General features: G+C 47.2%; 2 protein-coding genes across 7 annotated transcripts in view; one reads left to right on the forward strand and one right to left on the reverse strand.

The window, feature by feature from the left end:
* The window catches only part of LOC105692966 (3-phosphoinositide-dependent protein kinase 1), a 315,671-nt gene that overhangs the window by 12,889 nt on the left and 285,144 nt on the right, over positions 1-17,638 (forward strand). The gene's annotated exons all lie outside the window — the stretch shown is intronic.
* On the reverse strand, positions 116-6,238 carry LOC105690759. Of its 5 annotated transcripts, XM_048660369.1 has the most exons (5): positions 3,730-4,262; positions 3,341-3,542; positions 1,104-1,196; positions 642-893; positions 429-567 (listed from the first exon to the last, which is right to left on the reverse strand). In XM_048660369.1, the coding sequence occupies exons 1-4, from the start codon at positions 3,948-3,950 to the stop codon at positions 651-653; spliced, it is 759 nt and encodes a 252-aa protein (XP_048516326.1). In that variant the 5' UTR covers positions 3,951-4,262; the 3' UTR covers positions 429-567; positions 642-650. The 5 variants fall into 5 exon arrangements, with proteins under 5 accessions (XP_048516328.1, XP_048516329.1, XP_048516325.1 ...); XM_048660371.1 differs by lacking the exons at positions 642-893; positions 3,730-4,262 and adding an exon at positions 5,797-6,238 and having other exon boundaries at positions 116-567; XM_048660372.1 differs by lacking the exons at positions 642-893; positions 3,730-4,262 and adding an exon at positions 5,253-5,773 and having other exon boundaries at positions 116-567.

Consider the following 17,638-nt stretch of genomic DNA (forward strand, 5'->3'; position numbering starts at 1 on the left):
GATCTCAAGGTATCGCGTATTAATATACATGTATATATATATACCAGGCATCCTAATTAAATCGTAATGGGCCGTGTTCGTCGAAAAATGATAATCTTCCTTTCACATTTGAGAGTTCAACAATTGGCTACGATTTGTTTTTTTTTTTTTTTTTTTTTTTTGCCTATCGACGACAGTATTTATTGAAAGTAGAAAAAAATGTTATCCCGTTACGCACGACTGTAACCAGAGGGACGATAATCACGAACATTCGGCCGAGGGCCACGACGCTTGATCTATGTTACGAAATTTCCCACACTCGTCGCCCTTGACCGAGTGCATGAAAGGCACTCGAATGATGTTCAAATCGTAGTCGGAGTTGACCTGAAGAGCGTTGACGGAGACGATGTTCAGTTTGTTGGCTAAGGGGCCCTCCGAAACGGCACCGGTTACCGGATTCGTGTAGCTGCATCTCGTCTTCGCCAGGACGCAGGCGGTCGCGTTTACGAAAACCTGAGACAGCTGGGTCAGGGTGCAGTTGAACGGCGACGGGAACATGCTTACCGCCTCACCGACGCACCGTCTGATCTGAAAGACAGACATTCGGAGTGCATGAATTCGTGCCGTTCAATATTCAATCATTGTACAACCGATCGATTCACCTGAATTAATTATCTCGGATCTAACGGCTCCGCGCCGGGTCTCACCGTGGACCCTCTTACGCCTTTTTTTAAGATGACGCAGATCGAATTCCTCGTTGGCTGTGAAAGATCTCGAACCCTAAAGTGGAAGCTTGCAAAAGAAGAGGAAGAAGAGTGCTCATTGTTACTCGATGTCGACACCTTCTTAAGGGATGATCGTCTATCTCCGAGTCGACGAGGGTCGATCTGTGTTGGTCCTACTTTATTCGCATCCTGTTTATTTGCAGTTTATTTACAGTACTTATTTACAAAGAAGAGTGCTGGTGATTTTTCCTTTTTTTTTTTTTATTTAGAGTGAAGGACCCCGCGATGCGATATGTGCACGAACAACCAAATTGCGGGTGATAGATTCTGATGCCTTACGTCTACGGAATGATAATGAAAAGGTTGAAGTGGAATAGAAAATTTTCGTAATGTAATTACCAACATATCTTTGTTGACTTGACGGATGCATTCGAGGAAGGAACAGTATATAATTCCGGGACTCGTGCGCGTGGATATGGAGTTGGTTGCATTCTGAAAAATGAAAAAAAAAACAAAAAAAAATAATAGAAATAGTTGGATAGCAGGGATCGGAGGACGGACGATCCCTAGCGGAATATCACGGGTATGTATCGTATATCTATATATCTTTGTCGCGAACATCGACCCTGGTGGAAACGTCTTCTTCTCGCTAACAACGAGGCGGAGAGTCAAGCATAACTTGGACACAGACACGTTTTATATTCTTTCCACTTCAGGTCATGGCGAAATCAACTGACTGCGTAGTCAGTATTTTCGAGGGTTCTATTCTAGTGGTGCCTAGGCAAAACTTTATTCAATTGGCGTTATTAGCGAAGTACCATGATCCTTGATCGTGGTCATGGACGCACAACTTTTCCCATCTTTTTTCGTACTCACCCTACGTAACTACGCCATCAAACTAGTAACTATACTTGCGTATAGTTTATCCTTGATTATATACTATTACGTAGCAAATTCTCTCCGATAATTTGCTCCGCAACAGCCATCGGAAAACTTTTTTTCGTTCTGCTGATTCACATAGCCCTACATTTTAAAGACTTGTCGAGTTGTATTTGCAAATGCGAGTAAAGTGAGTTTTTCGACCTATTTCCGCACTTACGCACTGGTGCGTTTCCTTGCCAATCGGAAATTTGATGATCAACCCTTTGTGAAATATATTTCTCATGTCTGAAGATACTGGAAAATGAAAGTTGAGCTACGATTTGAACTCATCAAGTACAAAACTCGATCATTTCGATTGATGACATCCAAATACGTAAGAACATGTCAAAGTAAATTTAAAAAAAAATGAATTGTCCTTTGTGATCCCGAAATCGGAAAAAAATCTCTTTGGATTTCTTCGTTTTTTGGGCGAAATATGAAGTATTTTTAGAATCGATTGCAGGATACGTTTTTAACGTAATTTGATCTTAGGAACACGAATCCGTCGGTCGAATTGAGCTTCGACTCTTTCCCATCGAGATATTGTCGTTTTTCTGCTCCGAAATGTGGAAAATTCACGATAACTCGTCCAATTTTACAGATTGATTAATTCAGCTTTTGAATTCGGATTCCTGACATCAAATTACATCAGAATAGCATAGAAAAACCCAGAAAAAAATGTTGAATTTTGGACCAAAAATAAAGTATTTTCGAAATTGATCGTATGGCACTTTTCTTACGTATTTTGACCTCAGAAATCTAAATCTGAAAGAAAAACTGATCTATCTCTAAAATTGACCGAGTTATCGCCAATTTTCAGCTTTTTGGGGTCAAAAATAAAAAATTGATTTTTTAGTCGATCCTAATGTAATTTGAGCTCAGGAATCCGAATCCGGAAGAAAAATTGATCTATCTGCAAAAATAATCGAGGTATCCCCATTTTTTCGCATTTTTTACCATAAAAATGGAGATATCTTGAAGGGAAAAAATCGTAGCTCAATTTACTCAACGGATTCGTGTTCCTGGGGTCAAAATACATAAGAAAAGTGCCATACGATCGATTTTAAAAAATAAAAATTTTTGGCCAAAATTTGAGATTTTTCCAAGGGGTACCCCTTACGATTTTTTCAAATTTTGGCCAAAAATTTTTATTTTTCAAAATCGATCGTATGACACTTTTCTTATGTATTTTGACCTCAGGAACACGAATCCGTTGTCCAAATTGAGCTACGATTTTTTCCCTTCGAGATATCCTCAAATTTATGCCAAAAAATGTGAAAAAATAGGGATAACTCGGTCATTTTTGCAGATAGATCAATTTTTCTTCCGGATTCAGATTCCTGAGCTCAAATTACATTAATATAGACCAAAAAATCAATTTTTTATTTTTGACCCCAAAAAGGTGAAAATTGGCGATTACTCGGTCAATTTTAGAGATAGATCAATTTTTCTTCCAGATTCAGATTTCTGAGGTCAAAATACGTAAGAAAAGTGCCATACGATCAATTTTGAAAATACTTTATTCTTGGCCCAAAAATTAGCTTGTGAATTCGGATTCTTGAGATCAAACTTCGTGAGAATAAACTAAAATAAGATATTTGGATTTTTCATCCGAAAATCGAAGCAAATCAAAAACTACAACCTTCAAAAAATTGCCATTACACGACGCGAGATGCGCGTACAACGCTAGTTATCAATAAGTAAACTATACATACCCTGAGAAAAGTTTGACAGTGTCCGTAATTCGTGTTGTTGAGATAAGTGTCGGCGCAGGTAGCCATGGCCAGTAACATCGGATAACCAGAAGCTGCTTGATTGCTAGCTCTGAAGAAACATCCGTAGCAGGCATCTTTTCTTACGTTGTCGTCTAGCTGCGATTCGTTGCACAATTGATTCAACAACTGGACCGTGCGAAGGCTGACGTAGTCGCAGTAGGAAGAACGACCGAGAAAAAGAAACGAACGAACAATAATATGTATGGGAGAAATGTCGTAGTTACGGAATCGCTCTCTGCGGACGCGAAGGTGCGGCAGTGATCGGAATTTCGTTTCGTTTTTTTTTTTTTTTTTTATAAAAAGTTTAATGAATTTGATAGCCCTCCTACTTTGCATACGGACCCCAGCTAGGCCCGAAAACTTTCGCCAAAGCTTCCTGGACGAATGGCCCGGAGCTGTTTGCTCGTTGAATACCGATTAACACGAGAACCAACGCTTTGATCACTTTCATCGTTAATTCCTTTCCGCAAAATGCACTCATGAGAGTGAATATATCCGTTTTATACCAGCCGGGAGAGCCCTCGGGGATTTTCAGGGCCGTAACATTCATTTATCTTTTGGGTTATTCGCCCATTAAACTCGGACAAGTTTTATACCGTACCGTTGAAATGATCGTTTTTGAAAAGCGTAATGTCTCAACGTGTAACGTGTCCTTTATTTTCGCCATGCGAAAAACACCCAATTCTCCTCGTGTATTTTTCCAACGACCGGCGCATGTATGCTATAAATTCAAAACTCCGCTTCTACTTTGTCGATCAATTTCATTCGCCTGATCGGAAAACGAAAAGTCGGAATAGAATAGAGTGCTGGGAGTTTTAAGGTGAAAAGTATGATCGTAGAGTTTGACAAATTTTCGCGAGTTTTCTAACCGCTAGAGACAGCTCTGCGGTCGTAAAATCTCGTGACAATCTGTAACAATGCTTGCACTTCCCACGTCCGCACCACTGACCTGACAAATATAAATATTACGCATTGTTCGCTCAGGAGGTAGGAAATGTCAGCGCGTTAATTGTCATTGTCATTTGCCTACAAGCGAACTACATGAACGAGGCCCGTGTGAACCCATCGGGATTCGTCGCTGTACACGTTGCAGCCTTTGAATATGAAATCCGTACGATACCGTTGTAATTGATATAACATTGAACTGTATATTCTGCTTTCTGCGTGCGGCACGTGGTTGTTTTTAATTTTTATAATATACGTTCGTCATTCGTTACCCACTTCTCTTTACGTATCGAATAACGAACGGACCAGCAACGACGGGCAGATACGCTTGTTGGATTCATTCGATTATGTGTTAAACTCCTACCATAACCGATTGATTTTATCGTTCAGAAAACTCTTCTATCCCATCGTTGCGGTAAATTGTTTTATCGATTTTCCAATAAGTGTGCGAGCGGAATTGCATACGTGGGACTTTATAGTGTATATCTTCGAATGGACGAATGATTTCCTCTTGTTGCTAGCAGAAAATCTCTGTGTCTTATGGTTCTGTTATCGTAAATCGTTTGTACGATGTTAAATTGCGCAATCTATGGAAAGTCTGTTATTTACCTAGCGCTTCGATGATAACTTACAGCGAAGGGTCTTGAGGGTTCCGTTTATTCAAGTACCGCCAATAAATAGCGCAGATATCGGTGCACGAGGCTATTGTTACAACACGGATGCGGGAATTCCCGCACATGCGGGAAATATTTCGTACACCGCGTTACGTACATGAAATAAAAGCCAAGCCGAAAGTACGCAGGGGTTGAAACCGTGACGCACGAGGGAAGGATTCAGACAATTATTACCAACGGTCGTACAGTAAATCGCGCTATACTATTACACTATTTATTTTTGACGTTCTTACCAGACATTATTATTACACCCGGTGCGTATACCGTTCACCATCGAAATTCATTGTCCGTCACAATTGCGCCGTTATTCACGTGCCAATGGCTGTTATTTTCCGAAACCACCGATCGTTACTTTAGTTTTCTTGGAACTACGTTCAAAAGTTCGCCTCCTATTCCAGATATTGCTTTTCGTTATAGACATTTGATTAGAAAAGTGAAGGAATTTTCAAGAAAAGGGATTTCTCCTTCGATCCAGCCGAGAGGGGACGAAAAAATTGTCTTTGTTTTTTCGAGAGTGGAGCGAAAGTTGCAAAGCTTCTGCAATAGAATATCGAGACACGTTCGTTCACCGGTTTTCGTGACTTTGTTGACTCGGCACGATATATTCAACGAGGTCTTAGACCCGTCCGAATTTTTCCAGCGGATAATTTTATCACCTCACCCCCGAAAAGTACCGGGAGAGAGAGAGAGAGAGAGAGAGAGAGATACGAACGATCGGGAATAGTGGTGGGAAGTTAGTCGGAGCTTTTTGCGTCGTTATGCTTTTGCGTCTCTCACATCTTCCGAGAAATGTCCTCCCTGTGAGACGCTCCTCTACTTTTCCCGGGCATCGCAATTGCAGAAATTCCAGAAATCGAGAATTCCTGGATATCTGACGCTATACGTATACCCCTTTTCTCTTTATTCCTCTTTTACTTCGGTTCTTCGTTTGCGGGAGTTCACTCGAAGTTTTTGGATTTTTCGTTTCTTTGTCGAGGGGTGGTGTGGCCTGGCGTCCACGTTTTCTCTTCTTTCCGTTCAATGGCATCCGATGCCGTTTCTTTCCCACACACAACGCTAGGACTTTTATCTCGTGCTTATCCTCGAATGGACTACCCCACACCAGCTCTGCGTAGTTTTATAGTGGAACGCAGAGTGCGGCGGTACGGCGACGAAACGCACCGCGGTCGATTTAAAAGATTTCGCTTTGAAACTGTTCGCGGATACCCGCAACTACCGTCGCTACCATCACCGCCCGAGCGGTAGTCTCTTTTCTTATCTCTGTGAGAATAAACTTTGCAAATTTAGGCGTCTTTATTGCGCTAGGGGCAAACGATACTACTCTTATGCGAATTGGCTCGCCAGAACGGAGAAAGAACACTTAGGTTTTCCACCCCGTAGCCTGTACATTCGCCCCGTTAACGAGACCAGACCGTTTCTCGAACTGTGTTCGCGAAACTTGTCTCTCCCTCGCACATCCCATTCCACAGGTCAACGCCGCAACGAATGCTTTTTCGAGCTCCGCTGGCTATCCGCAAACTAGTTAGGCAACTGCGTTTACTATTAGAGGTAGAGAAAATGGAAACTGCCCTCTTTCTTCGCTTACTTCGTTTTATCCTCATCCGTACGTATTTAATTCTGACGTATAATTGGAAGCATATAAAGGCGAGTATATCCGGTCAGCAGAAGTCAGGAATGAGGTTGCACCTTGGTATAGATACGCGTCGTGCATTAGTTGGCGTAAAGCGAGCGTGTGCTTGGCCAAAAAGTCCGATGACTTCGTCCCCGTTCCCCGGGGCGGGAGGGGGAGGGGAGGAGGGATCGGGGGTTCGGGCGTCGTCGCGTGACGTCTTCAGCGTCGCGTCTAAATTCTCAGATTACATAAACACAAATAATCCATGACTCACTAATTCTGGGCCGGGGATTGCACCGAGAGCAGTGAGAGGAGCGGAGCAACGGCAATAGCACCCGTTGCCTCGTCTTCTTCTGTCTGGCCCGAAAATAGACGCTGACCCTACCCGCGACGCCGTTAGCAGCTCGCGGCGCAACGATGTGCCGACGAGGATGAGGATGAAGGTAGTGGACGATGCAGACGCCCCAGTTTTCACCGTTCGGACACAACGCGAGCGGACCGCTTCGAGCTCAATTAGGTGCAGAAGGCTGGCTGCTCTGGTGCCGCTGCCGCTGCCGCTGCTGCTGCATCCGAGTCAGGCGTTCGCTCCGATTTGCGTCAGGCCTCGGGTGACCTCGTGAAACTCTGCAGTAAAACTGAACGAGGAAAAATCTGGGGAATAACCCGACGCGTGCGATTTTCAATTTCAATGCTATTCTCATCCGAGCCGGTTTATGAATGCGAGCTTTTTACGGTGCAGAGATGCGACGATGTTGAGATTGTGTTTGCAAAGTTATCTCAGACAGCCGGTGGAGCGAATGGAACGTGTGCGCGAGGGAGAAGATCAATTAAATTGTCCTTTTGCTTAGAACGAGTGGAATCGAGCCTCGGGCAGGTTAGCTGCTCGTCTCGTTCCCCGTAAACGCTGGATTCCAGGAAAATGGAAGGTCGGGGGTTCCTGGGGCCGGGGGTTGAATTAGGGTAGGAGCGAGAAGGCGTGGAGCTTAATGCCCATATCACTGTGGGATGTCTACCAATTTCCGGGTACTACCGCCAGCCCCCGGAGTACTGCTAATGTACCGACGCAAAATGAAAGGAAGTTGTTGTTGTGCAACAAACAGGATCCCGGATCGCCTACTCTGCGCTTCCTACGAGCATTGTATTTGATTCGCTCGAACCACGAGGTGCTTCCGTTGCGACAGCTATAACGGGCGTGTCGAGCCGTCGCTGCATTTATCGGCGGCGGGACGATGAAAAAAGTGAAACTATACAACACGTCTTACGGATTCGCGGTATATTCGTTATCCGATTCATGCCCCCCGTTTACCGCCATTCACTTCCGGGTGCGGTAGCAAAACAACGCCGACGACCGTACCCTCTGTTTGGCAAGTGTCTTCTCTTCATTGAAGTTCGTCGGAGCACGGTTATTTTAATTGGATGACGGATGCGAAAAAAAACTTCGTACGCAATTCCACGACCGTCGCAACCTCTTCACAAATTGTCCTTGCAGAAAAAAAAGAAAGAAATAAATAAAGAAATAAAGAAATAAAGAAGGAGAGAAAAAAAAAAAGATGCGAATACCGGAGACTCGAGAGTCGAGGGACTCGCCAAGGGAGAGATTCGTGATTGCGTTACACCCGGGGTAGTTCCGATTCTCAAAGTGTAGGGAAGAGATCGTACCGAGACTCGCGATCGGACGAGAGAATGGCTCGTATAACTCGCGCGGTATGTATCCCCGCACCGCGACGTGGTACGGAAGTGGACGTGGAGATATCGATGTATTCGGGTAAAGAATAGTTTCGTACTGGAAATCCAATCGGAGGGTATAGGTAGCGCGGCAGGTACGTACGTACGTAGGTAGGGTAGGGGATAGGTAAGTACCGCTGCTGTATGAGGACGTTAAGAGGTTTGGATTACGTGGAGCCGCCTGCACCACAGTCGAGTTTCATTGGCCGTAGAGCGCCCGGACGTTGATTGCCTTTTCAAATAGAGTTTTCCTCGGTCGTTTGTAACCAGAATGCCAAGGGGGATAAAGGAACGCGTGTCCGATACGTATGTGTCACCCACGTGTATAGCTAAAATCACATAAATGAAATTGTTCAAGTCGTATGTTTGCCAGGGACCACGTCGGGGAATCGACCTCCGCGCAAGAGGAAGTCAACAGTCGGCGAGTGGTGAACAAACGGAATTCCCTCCGTGGCTGTTTCTGGCCTCGGAACTTTCGGTCTCCTCTGCACGTTTCTCTTTCCCCCATTTTCAACCTCATATTTCCGCCGCTTCGTCGGCGTCTACCGTATCACTTTTTTTTTGTCCGTTCCATTCAAGCTACGCGAAAATTCTGTCCAAATTTTTTTTCCTTACCCCCCGTCCGATTCGAACGTATATTCGCGTATCCACCTCGAACAAGGCAAAAATCTTAATGAAAATCGACGAACAGATGGGCGGACGAGATCCGAGGTACGCGGCACGAAAGCGAGATCGGTACGCGTCGCTTACTCACCGTCGGCTCTTTCTCATATTCACTCACCCGTTCGTCGTTCGGCGACTCATCCGAGCGGACCGTCAGCTCGGGTGCGGGGCATTAATCTCAGCGGGGAACGTGGCGCGGATCAGTGATAAATCAGCAGACCTCGGGGATCTTATCTCGTAATTGGAACGCACCTACCGTCGGCGGTGGGGCCTCGGCTCAACGAAACCCGGTCGAACCTGCAGCGATTCGGCCGAACGTGGCGCAATATCGGTGAGAACCGGGGGCGGAAGGCGCAGAGGTCGGAGAAAGTAGATGGATCTCACCGCGGCGGAGGGGAAACGCGCGGGCATCCGAGATACGTAAACACACCACCCCTCGGTGGGGTACGTCCCCGTGTTTCCGTTATCCCGCCGCCCTATCTTCCGACGTAATGGGCAGCGAAGAAGAGCCAGTTTTCATCAACTACCCACCGTATATACCCTGTTCTGCTTCCCTTGTTCGGATCTTCCCGCAATCCTTTTGCTTCGATTCACTTCACTGCCCGCGATGCTACTTTATTATTATTTTTACCGTACACGCATCCGAGGTTGTACCGCGGCAATTACGTACATACGAATCGTAGGTCGAAAATTTCGAAGTCTCGAGTTCCCGATTCTTCCTCGTCGTGTACGGGAGGCGGGAGAGACGGGGTTATAGGGAAGAGCCGAAGACGACGAAGGAAATGGAAGGAAAAGAAATTACGTGAGGAAATATAAATAAAAAATAAATATCTTCGTATAAACGGGCAGCGGGGTAGAAATCTGTTTAGCGATAAAAATCAGTTGCCCAAGCGGAGTGGGCCAAGTCGCTTCTGCCACCCTCGCGACGCCCCTCCGCCACGTCCACGTCCTCGGCCCCCGCGCACCTCGGCTCTATATTGGACTCGGGGGTGCGATCTCTGGCCACATTATCGTTATCCTGATGGATATTGGCCGGACCTATTGACGCGCTCGTCGGCTCTACAACGACCCCGTCGACTCCGCCTACCTACGTAGAGGTGCCGACCCCAACGACGCATCTTCCACGACCGTATAGACTCCTTGGTTAGGTAGCGAGGAGTTCTAAAGCAATATGTGCCACGCAACGAACGTTAGTCTTTCATTCCGCACGCCATATGGCCTCCGTTCTTTCCCACCGTTCGCCGTTTCATTCCTATCCCCGGCTACTGCAATACCACGGGATACCCTCAAGAGCGACACGTGCGAACGCGAACCCGGCTACGTGACACCTTTCGCGATGTGTGGTCTCCGCTTCGCACTTCTCGCCATTTCTTCTTTATCTCAATTTCTCATGTTTGTTTGTTGGACTTTTTTTTTTTTTTTTTTTCTTTCATTCCATTCCATTCCAACTGTTTTACTGCGGATACCTGATTTAGCGACCGAGGTACGGCGTACTGCACAGGCACTTTATTCGCTTCCAAAAAGTTTTCATCGGCGAGCGAGGGGTGGTTAGAAATGAAAAGAGGGGGGGGGGGGAGGAAGAAGGGTTTCTTTTCTTTATCGGCTACTTCTCGAACTCCCGTTACGGAGAAGGAGGAATCCCGACAGGAATCGCATCACCGTTATAATAGGGTACTCTGGGAACGGGCGCAAGATCTCAGGGTTACATCGCTCTCGGGACCTCGGACTTTCGCTGCCCTCGGGGCGTTAGGATCATTTTGGGACAAGGGTGCCGCACGATGCGGTCGAAGAAGGGGAGCGGAAAGTTGAAGAAAAAAATTGAGGACCTAAAGCGAAAGAGGACGATATTTCGAGTTGGACGAGTGCAACCGAACTCGGAATCCGGAAGTCACGGGGGCTACGGATGTATATCGCTTTTCGACAAAAGTTACCGGGTCTCCGGACTCTGGGAGAAGGTGATCGGTACGAAAGAAGAAAAAAAAAGAAGAAAATCAGAGTTCAAGGGAAAGGGACACGCGTCGAGATACGAACGAGCCTGGCCATACTCTGTATGTATACACATACACGCCGTACGGTCTAACCCCACGGGAACAAAGTCAGAGTCGAAAAGCTGAAACTCGAGTGAATATCAAAGCGAAATGGACTATAGGGGTAACCAGCCCCCGCAGACATAACTAGGAACGCATAACAGTAACAATAACAATAACGGCTTTGTGCGTCGTTTTTGTGCGTTGGGCTCGAACGCGTTCGCAGTCGCCTCGGTTTCCTCATTCGCTGGGCCGAACTATAGGCCGTCCCGATGGTCCGAGGCGAGGAAACGTTCGTATATAGAGAAAACGAGTTCACAGTTAGACGTACGGAATCTAGCGCGCCTAGAAACGCGTATAAATATCATCGTAAACTTTGACTCCATTTTGGCACGCGAGGGTATTGTGCTTAGAGAGAGAGAAATAGCGAGACGGGAAGAAAGAGAGTTGCTAAAAAAGAGAAATACAAAATAAAAAAGGATGGAAAAAAGAGTAAAAGCGAGGACCACGAGAGGACGTTACTCAGGGCGCCGCTGTGCTACTGTAAGGGCGTTGTGTACGACCCTCGAGCTCAGGCAATAGGTGGGTTTAATTCCGTTAAGAGCACTCGCTAGATATCACGGTCGTTGTGCGGTAAATCATTGCGATTCTTTGGTCACTTTACAAAGAGGGGTTAAGCTCAGATTTTTATTTCGTTACGTATATATTTTCCCCTGTTTTTTTTTTTTATTTTTTCTTCCTACTCTTCTTTTTTAAATTCTTAATCCCTTTCTATCTTCCTCACGTGTTCTCCACCGGCTACGGTCAAGGTTATATACGAGGGTGCATTTATCCAAATCCTGGCAGAGCGGCTAGGCGTTGCGCAACTACCCTCGGTACGAACAACGCTCGCAAGGATTACTATACGGTCCTCGTCGGAATATGTATATGTATGTATGCAGGAGTAATCGTGCAATATGCATGGAAAGAAACGCGTGCGAAACATGGAGGAGAAAAAAAGGATCACGCGAGTGGCGGTGGGCCGCGGAATGCAACGGGTTCCGTTCGCCGTGGTGAAATTTAAGCGCGAAGTAACGCGTTACTTTGCTTTTTCTTATCGGGATACGGCTGTATCGAGGGTCGGGGTTTAGATTTAGCTTCGGGAGACCGACTGGTACGGTATTCGATGTATCTTCATGAATTTCTAAGAACAGCCTTTCCGCTTGCGAGAATCCCTTAAACTTTAATCACGTCGAAGAATCCCCTTCTTTAAGACACTCTTTCCCTCGATATCGTCTTCGCTCGGATACGGATCTCATGATAGTGAGGTCTCGGGGGGGGGGGGTCGCGCGTGCCTACGAATATACGTACACTCGTCTATCCGCGCCAAAATTCACGTCTCTCTTACGCCCTGAAAATTTCTACAATCAACGTATCGCACACCCACGCGCGTACCACTCGGGTAGGTATTTCTGCGAACGGTGGAGCGGATACGTGTGTACACGTGTACACGTGTACGTGTAATACGCTCGTGGCTGGCGAGTTAAACGTAAATCGTCGGGGGCTAATTTAACTTTAGGCAACGCAATCACGGGACAAACCGTAACGTTGGGAACACGTACGAAATGAGCTAGGCGGTAGGCAGCTATTAAATAAATAATCCTGGTGGGTGTTTACCGGGCGTACAAACGCGTACGGTGCGTGCCAATCGCGTGCAAACGCGTGTACCGCAACCGAACTGTTGCCAGCTACATATGTATGTATATGTAACATCGTACCCTCCACGTGTTATGCGAAAGGAAGTCGCGTAGCGGTGAAACTCGCAAAAATGAAACAACGAACAACGCGAAACGAAAAAAAAAAAAACGAAAATAATTTTAAAACGGATAAAAAAAGTAAGCCGAATAATGAAAGAAAGATAGCGGGATTATTACACGTGAAGGAATATTAAACGAAGAGAACAAAAAAACAAAAAAAAGAAAAAAAATAACATACGATTGCCATCACATACGATCCGCCCTTTTTACTCGAAAGTTGTAATTAAAGCGGATGCCCTGCCCACCGTTCGCGAACGCATGATGGCAAAAATATTGTGTAAGAATGAACCCGCCGTACGTCGGTTTAATAATTATTCGCCGTATTTTTTACGTCTACGTGAGGAGAAGTTGTCACTTTCGAGTCGGAGGAAAAAAAATTTCTCTTCGGTCAGAGGTGCAGCAAGAGCGAAATGGACGTCACGTTTCGCGATCGCGGCTGATCGGTCTCTTCGGTGAAAATGCGCGGTCGCTGCCTCGGCGAGGCGTTGGTAAAGCGTTTTTTTTTTTTTGTTTTTTTTTGTCCCGATCAGTTCCCCCGGGATGGAAAAAGTCTTCCCGTGTCCTTAGAACGGTCCTTCGATGGTTTCATTTTTACTTTTCAAAGATGCCTATCTTAACGACGCGTTAAACGACACTTGCTACCAGCGCGACCCTCGACTCTCTCTCGAGCCGCCTGCCCCGTCGATTTATTTTTATTTATCTGTTTTCGCGATCTTCAGCCTTTCCTCTTTGATCGAACCTATACGCCCGACTCCGACTCGCCTCGCCTCCAGACTACCAACAACCCCGGAATTACCCCGAGTCACCCCACAAACCCATTGTGCGATGCCTTACAATTCCAACAGTCACGGCTAAAACGACTAAACGCCTGATGAGCAATTTTTATTCAAATGTATTCAACCTCCTCGTACAACCCGCGAGTATCTCCCACCGAAATATTACGCGTGGCGTTCATGTATATTTCAACGTGCCCGCCCGCGCGTACATCTCCTCCTATTTAACCTCCCAAATTTTGGATCGTCGAAGCCTAAGCTGCTTCCAGCAGTTTCAAAAAATCGTACCCCACTCTGCACATGCATCTTGTCGCATTGAACGTCGTACGCCGAATCTGGATTTGTCTCTCGCGTGTTGATTATACGCCGATTTTGTCGGACCCTCGTTACCCCTGACAACAAAAATTTTTTGCTTCATTTTTTTTTCCGTCTTCGGGTCTAACGGCTTATCCGTAATGGACCGCGAAGTCGTATCATTTAGGTATCTCGCCCTGTTTACTCACTTTTCGTCCGAGGCGACGAGTACGTTCGCGAACACCCGCGCGGGTATATCATGCGTGGCGAATAATAACGGTGTAATAATAAAAACAAACTTTCGCACATACGGAGAGATGTGAGAATGAAACCGCGCTCGCCGAGGATAATGAGCAAAACAAACGACCGAACCAAGACAAAACACACCCTTTCTTTTTTTTTGTTTTTTTTTCTCTTTCTCTTTCTCTCTCGGCCAAAGGGACGGAGGTTTACGTCTCCCCGTCTTTCCCCTCGGATGCCGCGGCTCCGCAGATTCTTCCGTACAGCTTCCGTAACTTCCGAGGCCCGCGAGTTCGCTCGCTCAGCGAGCAGGGGGTGCGGCCGCGCTGCTGCGGGCCGGTGTCGACCCGCAGGGGTGCGGCGAGGGACGAAAGGCCGAGAGTACGCCGAGTCCCTCGAGAAAAATGGGGGCGAGTTTTCCCGCGCTTTCCCGCGTCCGATTCCCACCCCTTCCCCGCCAACCGCCCCTCCGACGCGTCCGTCCCCGCGCCCTTCCGCGCCCCCCGCGCCTCCTCCCCCCTTTCCCTCATCTCGCCTCGCGTCATCCCCCCGTATTGCCGCGCGCCAGTGCCGGGGCGCCCCGGAAGAGACTTGAGATCAATACTCTTGCACTCAGACAAGGCAGGGGCGTAACGGGGCGAGCCACGTGCCACGTACCAACATGTGCTACGAACGGCTCTGCGCCCGCACGCGCTATCCGTTTTGCGTTTCGACGCGGACTTTTTTTTTTACCCGCGCATTTTTCAGCGTCGAGCGAGGTTTTCAGGGCTCGGGGGGTGTTGTCACGGCGTACGGAAGAATGAGGGAAAAAATCCACGGATATCATTTTCGTACCTCACGCCGTTGAGAGCAGCGGACCGTTGGCCCGAGTGCATCTTGAACTCTCGCGCGAGGCAGCTAGACGTAGCTAGTCGTTACCTAGGTAACGCGCTCTAAACAGGAACCGTATGGAAGAAAAGTAGAGAGAAGAATTAGTTTAGTATGTGTAAAGGAAAAATAAGAGGTACCGAATCGGTACACCGTTGCAGGAGATACCGCAGGGATGGGGGAAACGTTAACGACTCGAAGTTTGAGATGAACGTTACGGCATGGGGTATATAAAGACATCGTGGCTATTAGCGATCGTGACAGATTTTCCAGGCTTTATCGTTACTTCGTTACGTAGTCATTGACGGTGTTTAACGTTAAAGCTTCTTCTTTGAGATTCTGCGAGGATTTCGGATTTTCTTTCGTATATATACGATCGGGGTGTAGCGGGAAACAACGAGGGGATGTAGGCCGTGACACTGCACGGCTTTATATCATCCGGGGATCGGAAGAAAAGTTTCCCTCTTCTTATACATCGCGTTGCTGCTTTATTTTTTTTTTTTCTTGATTTTTCTGAAAAAGAAATTCTTGTTTATCGTAATATCAACCCAGCGATACAACGACTACGGATTCTCTTTATTTCGAGTCTGAATTTCGTAGCTCCCCCCCGACTCTCGGAAATCAGAAATTCATAATCTCACCAAAATACATAATGTATACCGTACTAAGGGCTATAACTATGTACGGAAGTGTCACTCCTTCTCGGTGTTCCCATCTCGTCACTTAACAAGTCTCTCTGTTTCACGTGACAATTTCGGTACCTATACCGAGAACCCTAAAATCTGCGGAACTTCGAGAAGACAAAGTTTCTACCCCCCGTATAATGTTTACGTTCGTAAGGCGAAACATCACAATGCATACATCCATACGGATGGAATAGAGACGTCGTCAAATTTTCTTAATCAAACCCCGAAACTCTCGCGACACCTCGTTCGAAATTTTCAGAAACGACGTATCACGCCGCGACTTCTACCAAGCGACGAAATACGTCCGTTTTTGAAAATATCTTTCGACATCCCTCGTCGGGCGTCGCGTTCACGGGGCACCAATTTTGTCGTACGCCACTGTCCTTCCACCCCTGCGTGGGAGTGCTTACGTGACGTAGTCGAGTGGGGGCGGATGACGTCACCGGTCGATACACCTTCTCGAGTACTACGCATACCCCCCCCACCTTTACCTCCACCCACACCTTCATCCCCCACGCGCGCTTTGCGCCCCGTGTCTCCTCCACTCCGCGTGTACACATACCGGAGAGGAAATGCAAGGATGTGAGCGATCCGTATAGGACGCGGTTTTCGCCCGTACATACCTCTCCCCCGTATTACCGTGTTCTCCCTGCTACGCGGGTGTGCGAGGGCCGAGGAAAGAGGGAAGAGAGGAGAGAGGAGAGAGGAAGCGGAGGTGGGAGAAAACGGGGTTAGCCTACTAGAAGCGGCGTTCGCTCCGCACGAACACGCGAATAGTGAATGAAGGATCGTTGCCTTTCCGTTTTGGAGGGAAATTAAGGGAAGCAGAAGCATCCTTGAACGGCGAGCTCCGGCGGTCTTATATACCTCCCCCCCCCCGCCCCGCCGATCTCTGGAATCAAGTACTTCGCAAGTATCACTCGGAAAGCATAGCTTCGCAGCTCCCGCCACGACGATCCCAACGACCGCAAAGACGACTACTACGGAGCACTCTCGGCCACGTTCCGCTTCTGATCCTCGGCTAAATCCTTATACCGAAGCTAGCTTACCCCGCCCGTCATCGAACCGCGTATATACACCATCTCGACGTACTTTCCACCTCCTCCGTCGGACTACCTAACAGGTGGCGACCTTCCGTTTACCCACCTCGACTTGTGTCTTCGACGCTATCCGGTCCAACGAAGGAAGGGCAAAAATGCCGAGGAAAAAAATAGCCAACGATCGCTCACGCGATCGAAATACCCCTCGGATATGTGCATCGAAGTCGACGGTACACGGGTCCGCATTATACTCGGATGAGTCGAGGCGTGGCGCAGGATGGGGTGAAAATCGCGCGGTGATGTTACTGCATAGTTGCAGTATAGACGCGCGGTGGTTATGGTCGCGCGTGCCAAGTCGCGAAATCTGGGGACACTCGAGAACGGTGGGTGGGAGGTCAATTCTAACGGCCACTTTACTTATTTATGGGGGCGTTTCACAGCCGATTACCAAGGATGCGCATAAAAGAAGCATCCGGAACGAAACGTAACTCACCGCGAAACTGCAAGGAGTTCGATTGTTCGCCGGCCAAATGTTCGAGCCTCTTGGCCAATAACCAAGCGCCTCTTTTTCTTTGCACACACTCTCGGCGTAGGAGCGAAGATGGATGCGCGAGAGAAGAGGGAAAAAAAACAAAAAAATTATCAGTCGAGAAAAAAAAAAAGGTGAAATCGAATGAAACGGGGGGGTGACTCTTCGACGGAATTTGTCCGACTCTGAATATCTCTGACATTTTTTATTCTTCACCTTTTGTTTTCTCACGGTTCAAGTTTCATTCGAAAAATATATATATTCCGCAACATCTCGCTCGAATCATCCCTCGAGCTAACGCAGCTCGTTTCGAGATCACGCGCCCCACATCGTTCGGAGATTTCGCGCCATTTCCTTCCGCCACGGA

Source organism: Athalia rosae, chromosome 1 (genome assembly GCF_917208135.1).
Source record: "Athalia rosae chromosome 1, iyAthRosa1.1, whole genome shotgun sequence".
Lineage (NCBI taxonomy): Eukaryota > Metazoa > Arthropoda > Insecta > Hymenoptera > Athaliidae > Athalia > Athalia rosae.

Bases quoted from the DNA above. Each gene is read 5' to 3' on its own strand.
- LOC105690759 (XM_048660368.1), bottom strand. From the start codon at position 3,950: ATGAATGTTACGGCCCTGAAAATCCCCGAGGGCTCTCCCGGCTGGTAT. The intron at 1,197-3,340 runs GTATGTATAGTT...TTCATTTTTCAG, and splicing joins ACTGTCAAACTTTTCTCAGG to AATGCAACCAACTCCATATC. The intron at 568-1,103 runs GTAATTACATTA...TCTGTCTTTCAG, and splicing joins AAGTCAACAAAGATATGTTG to ATCAGACGGTGCGTCGGTGA.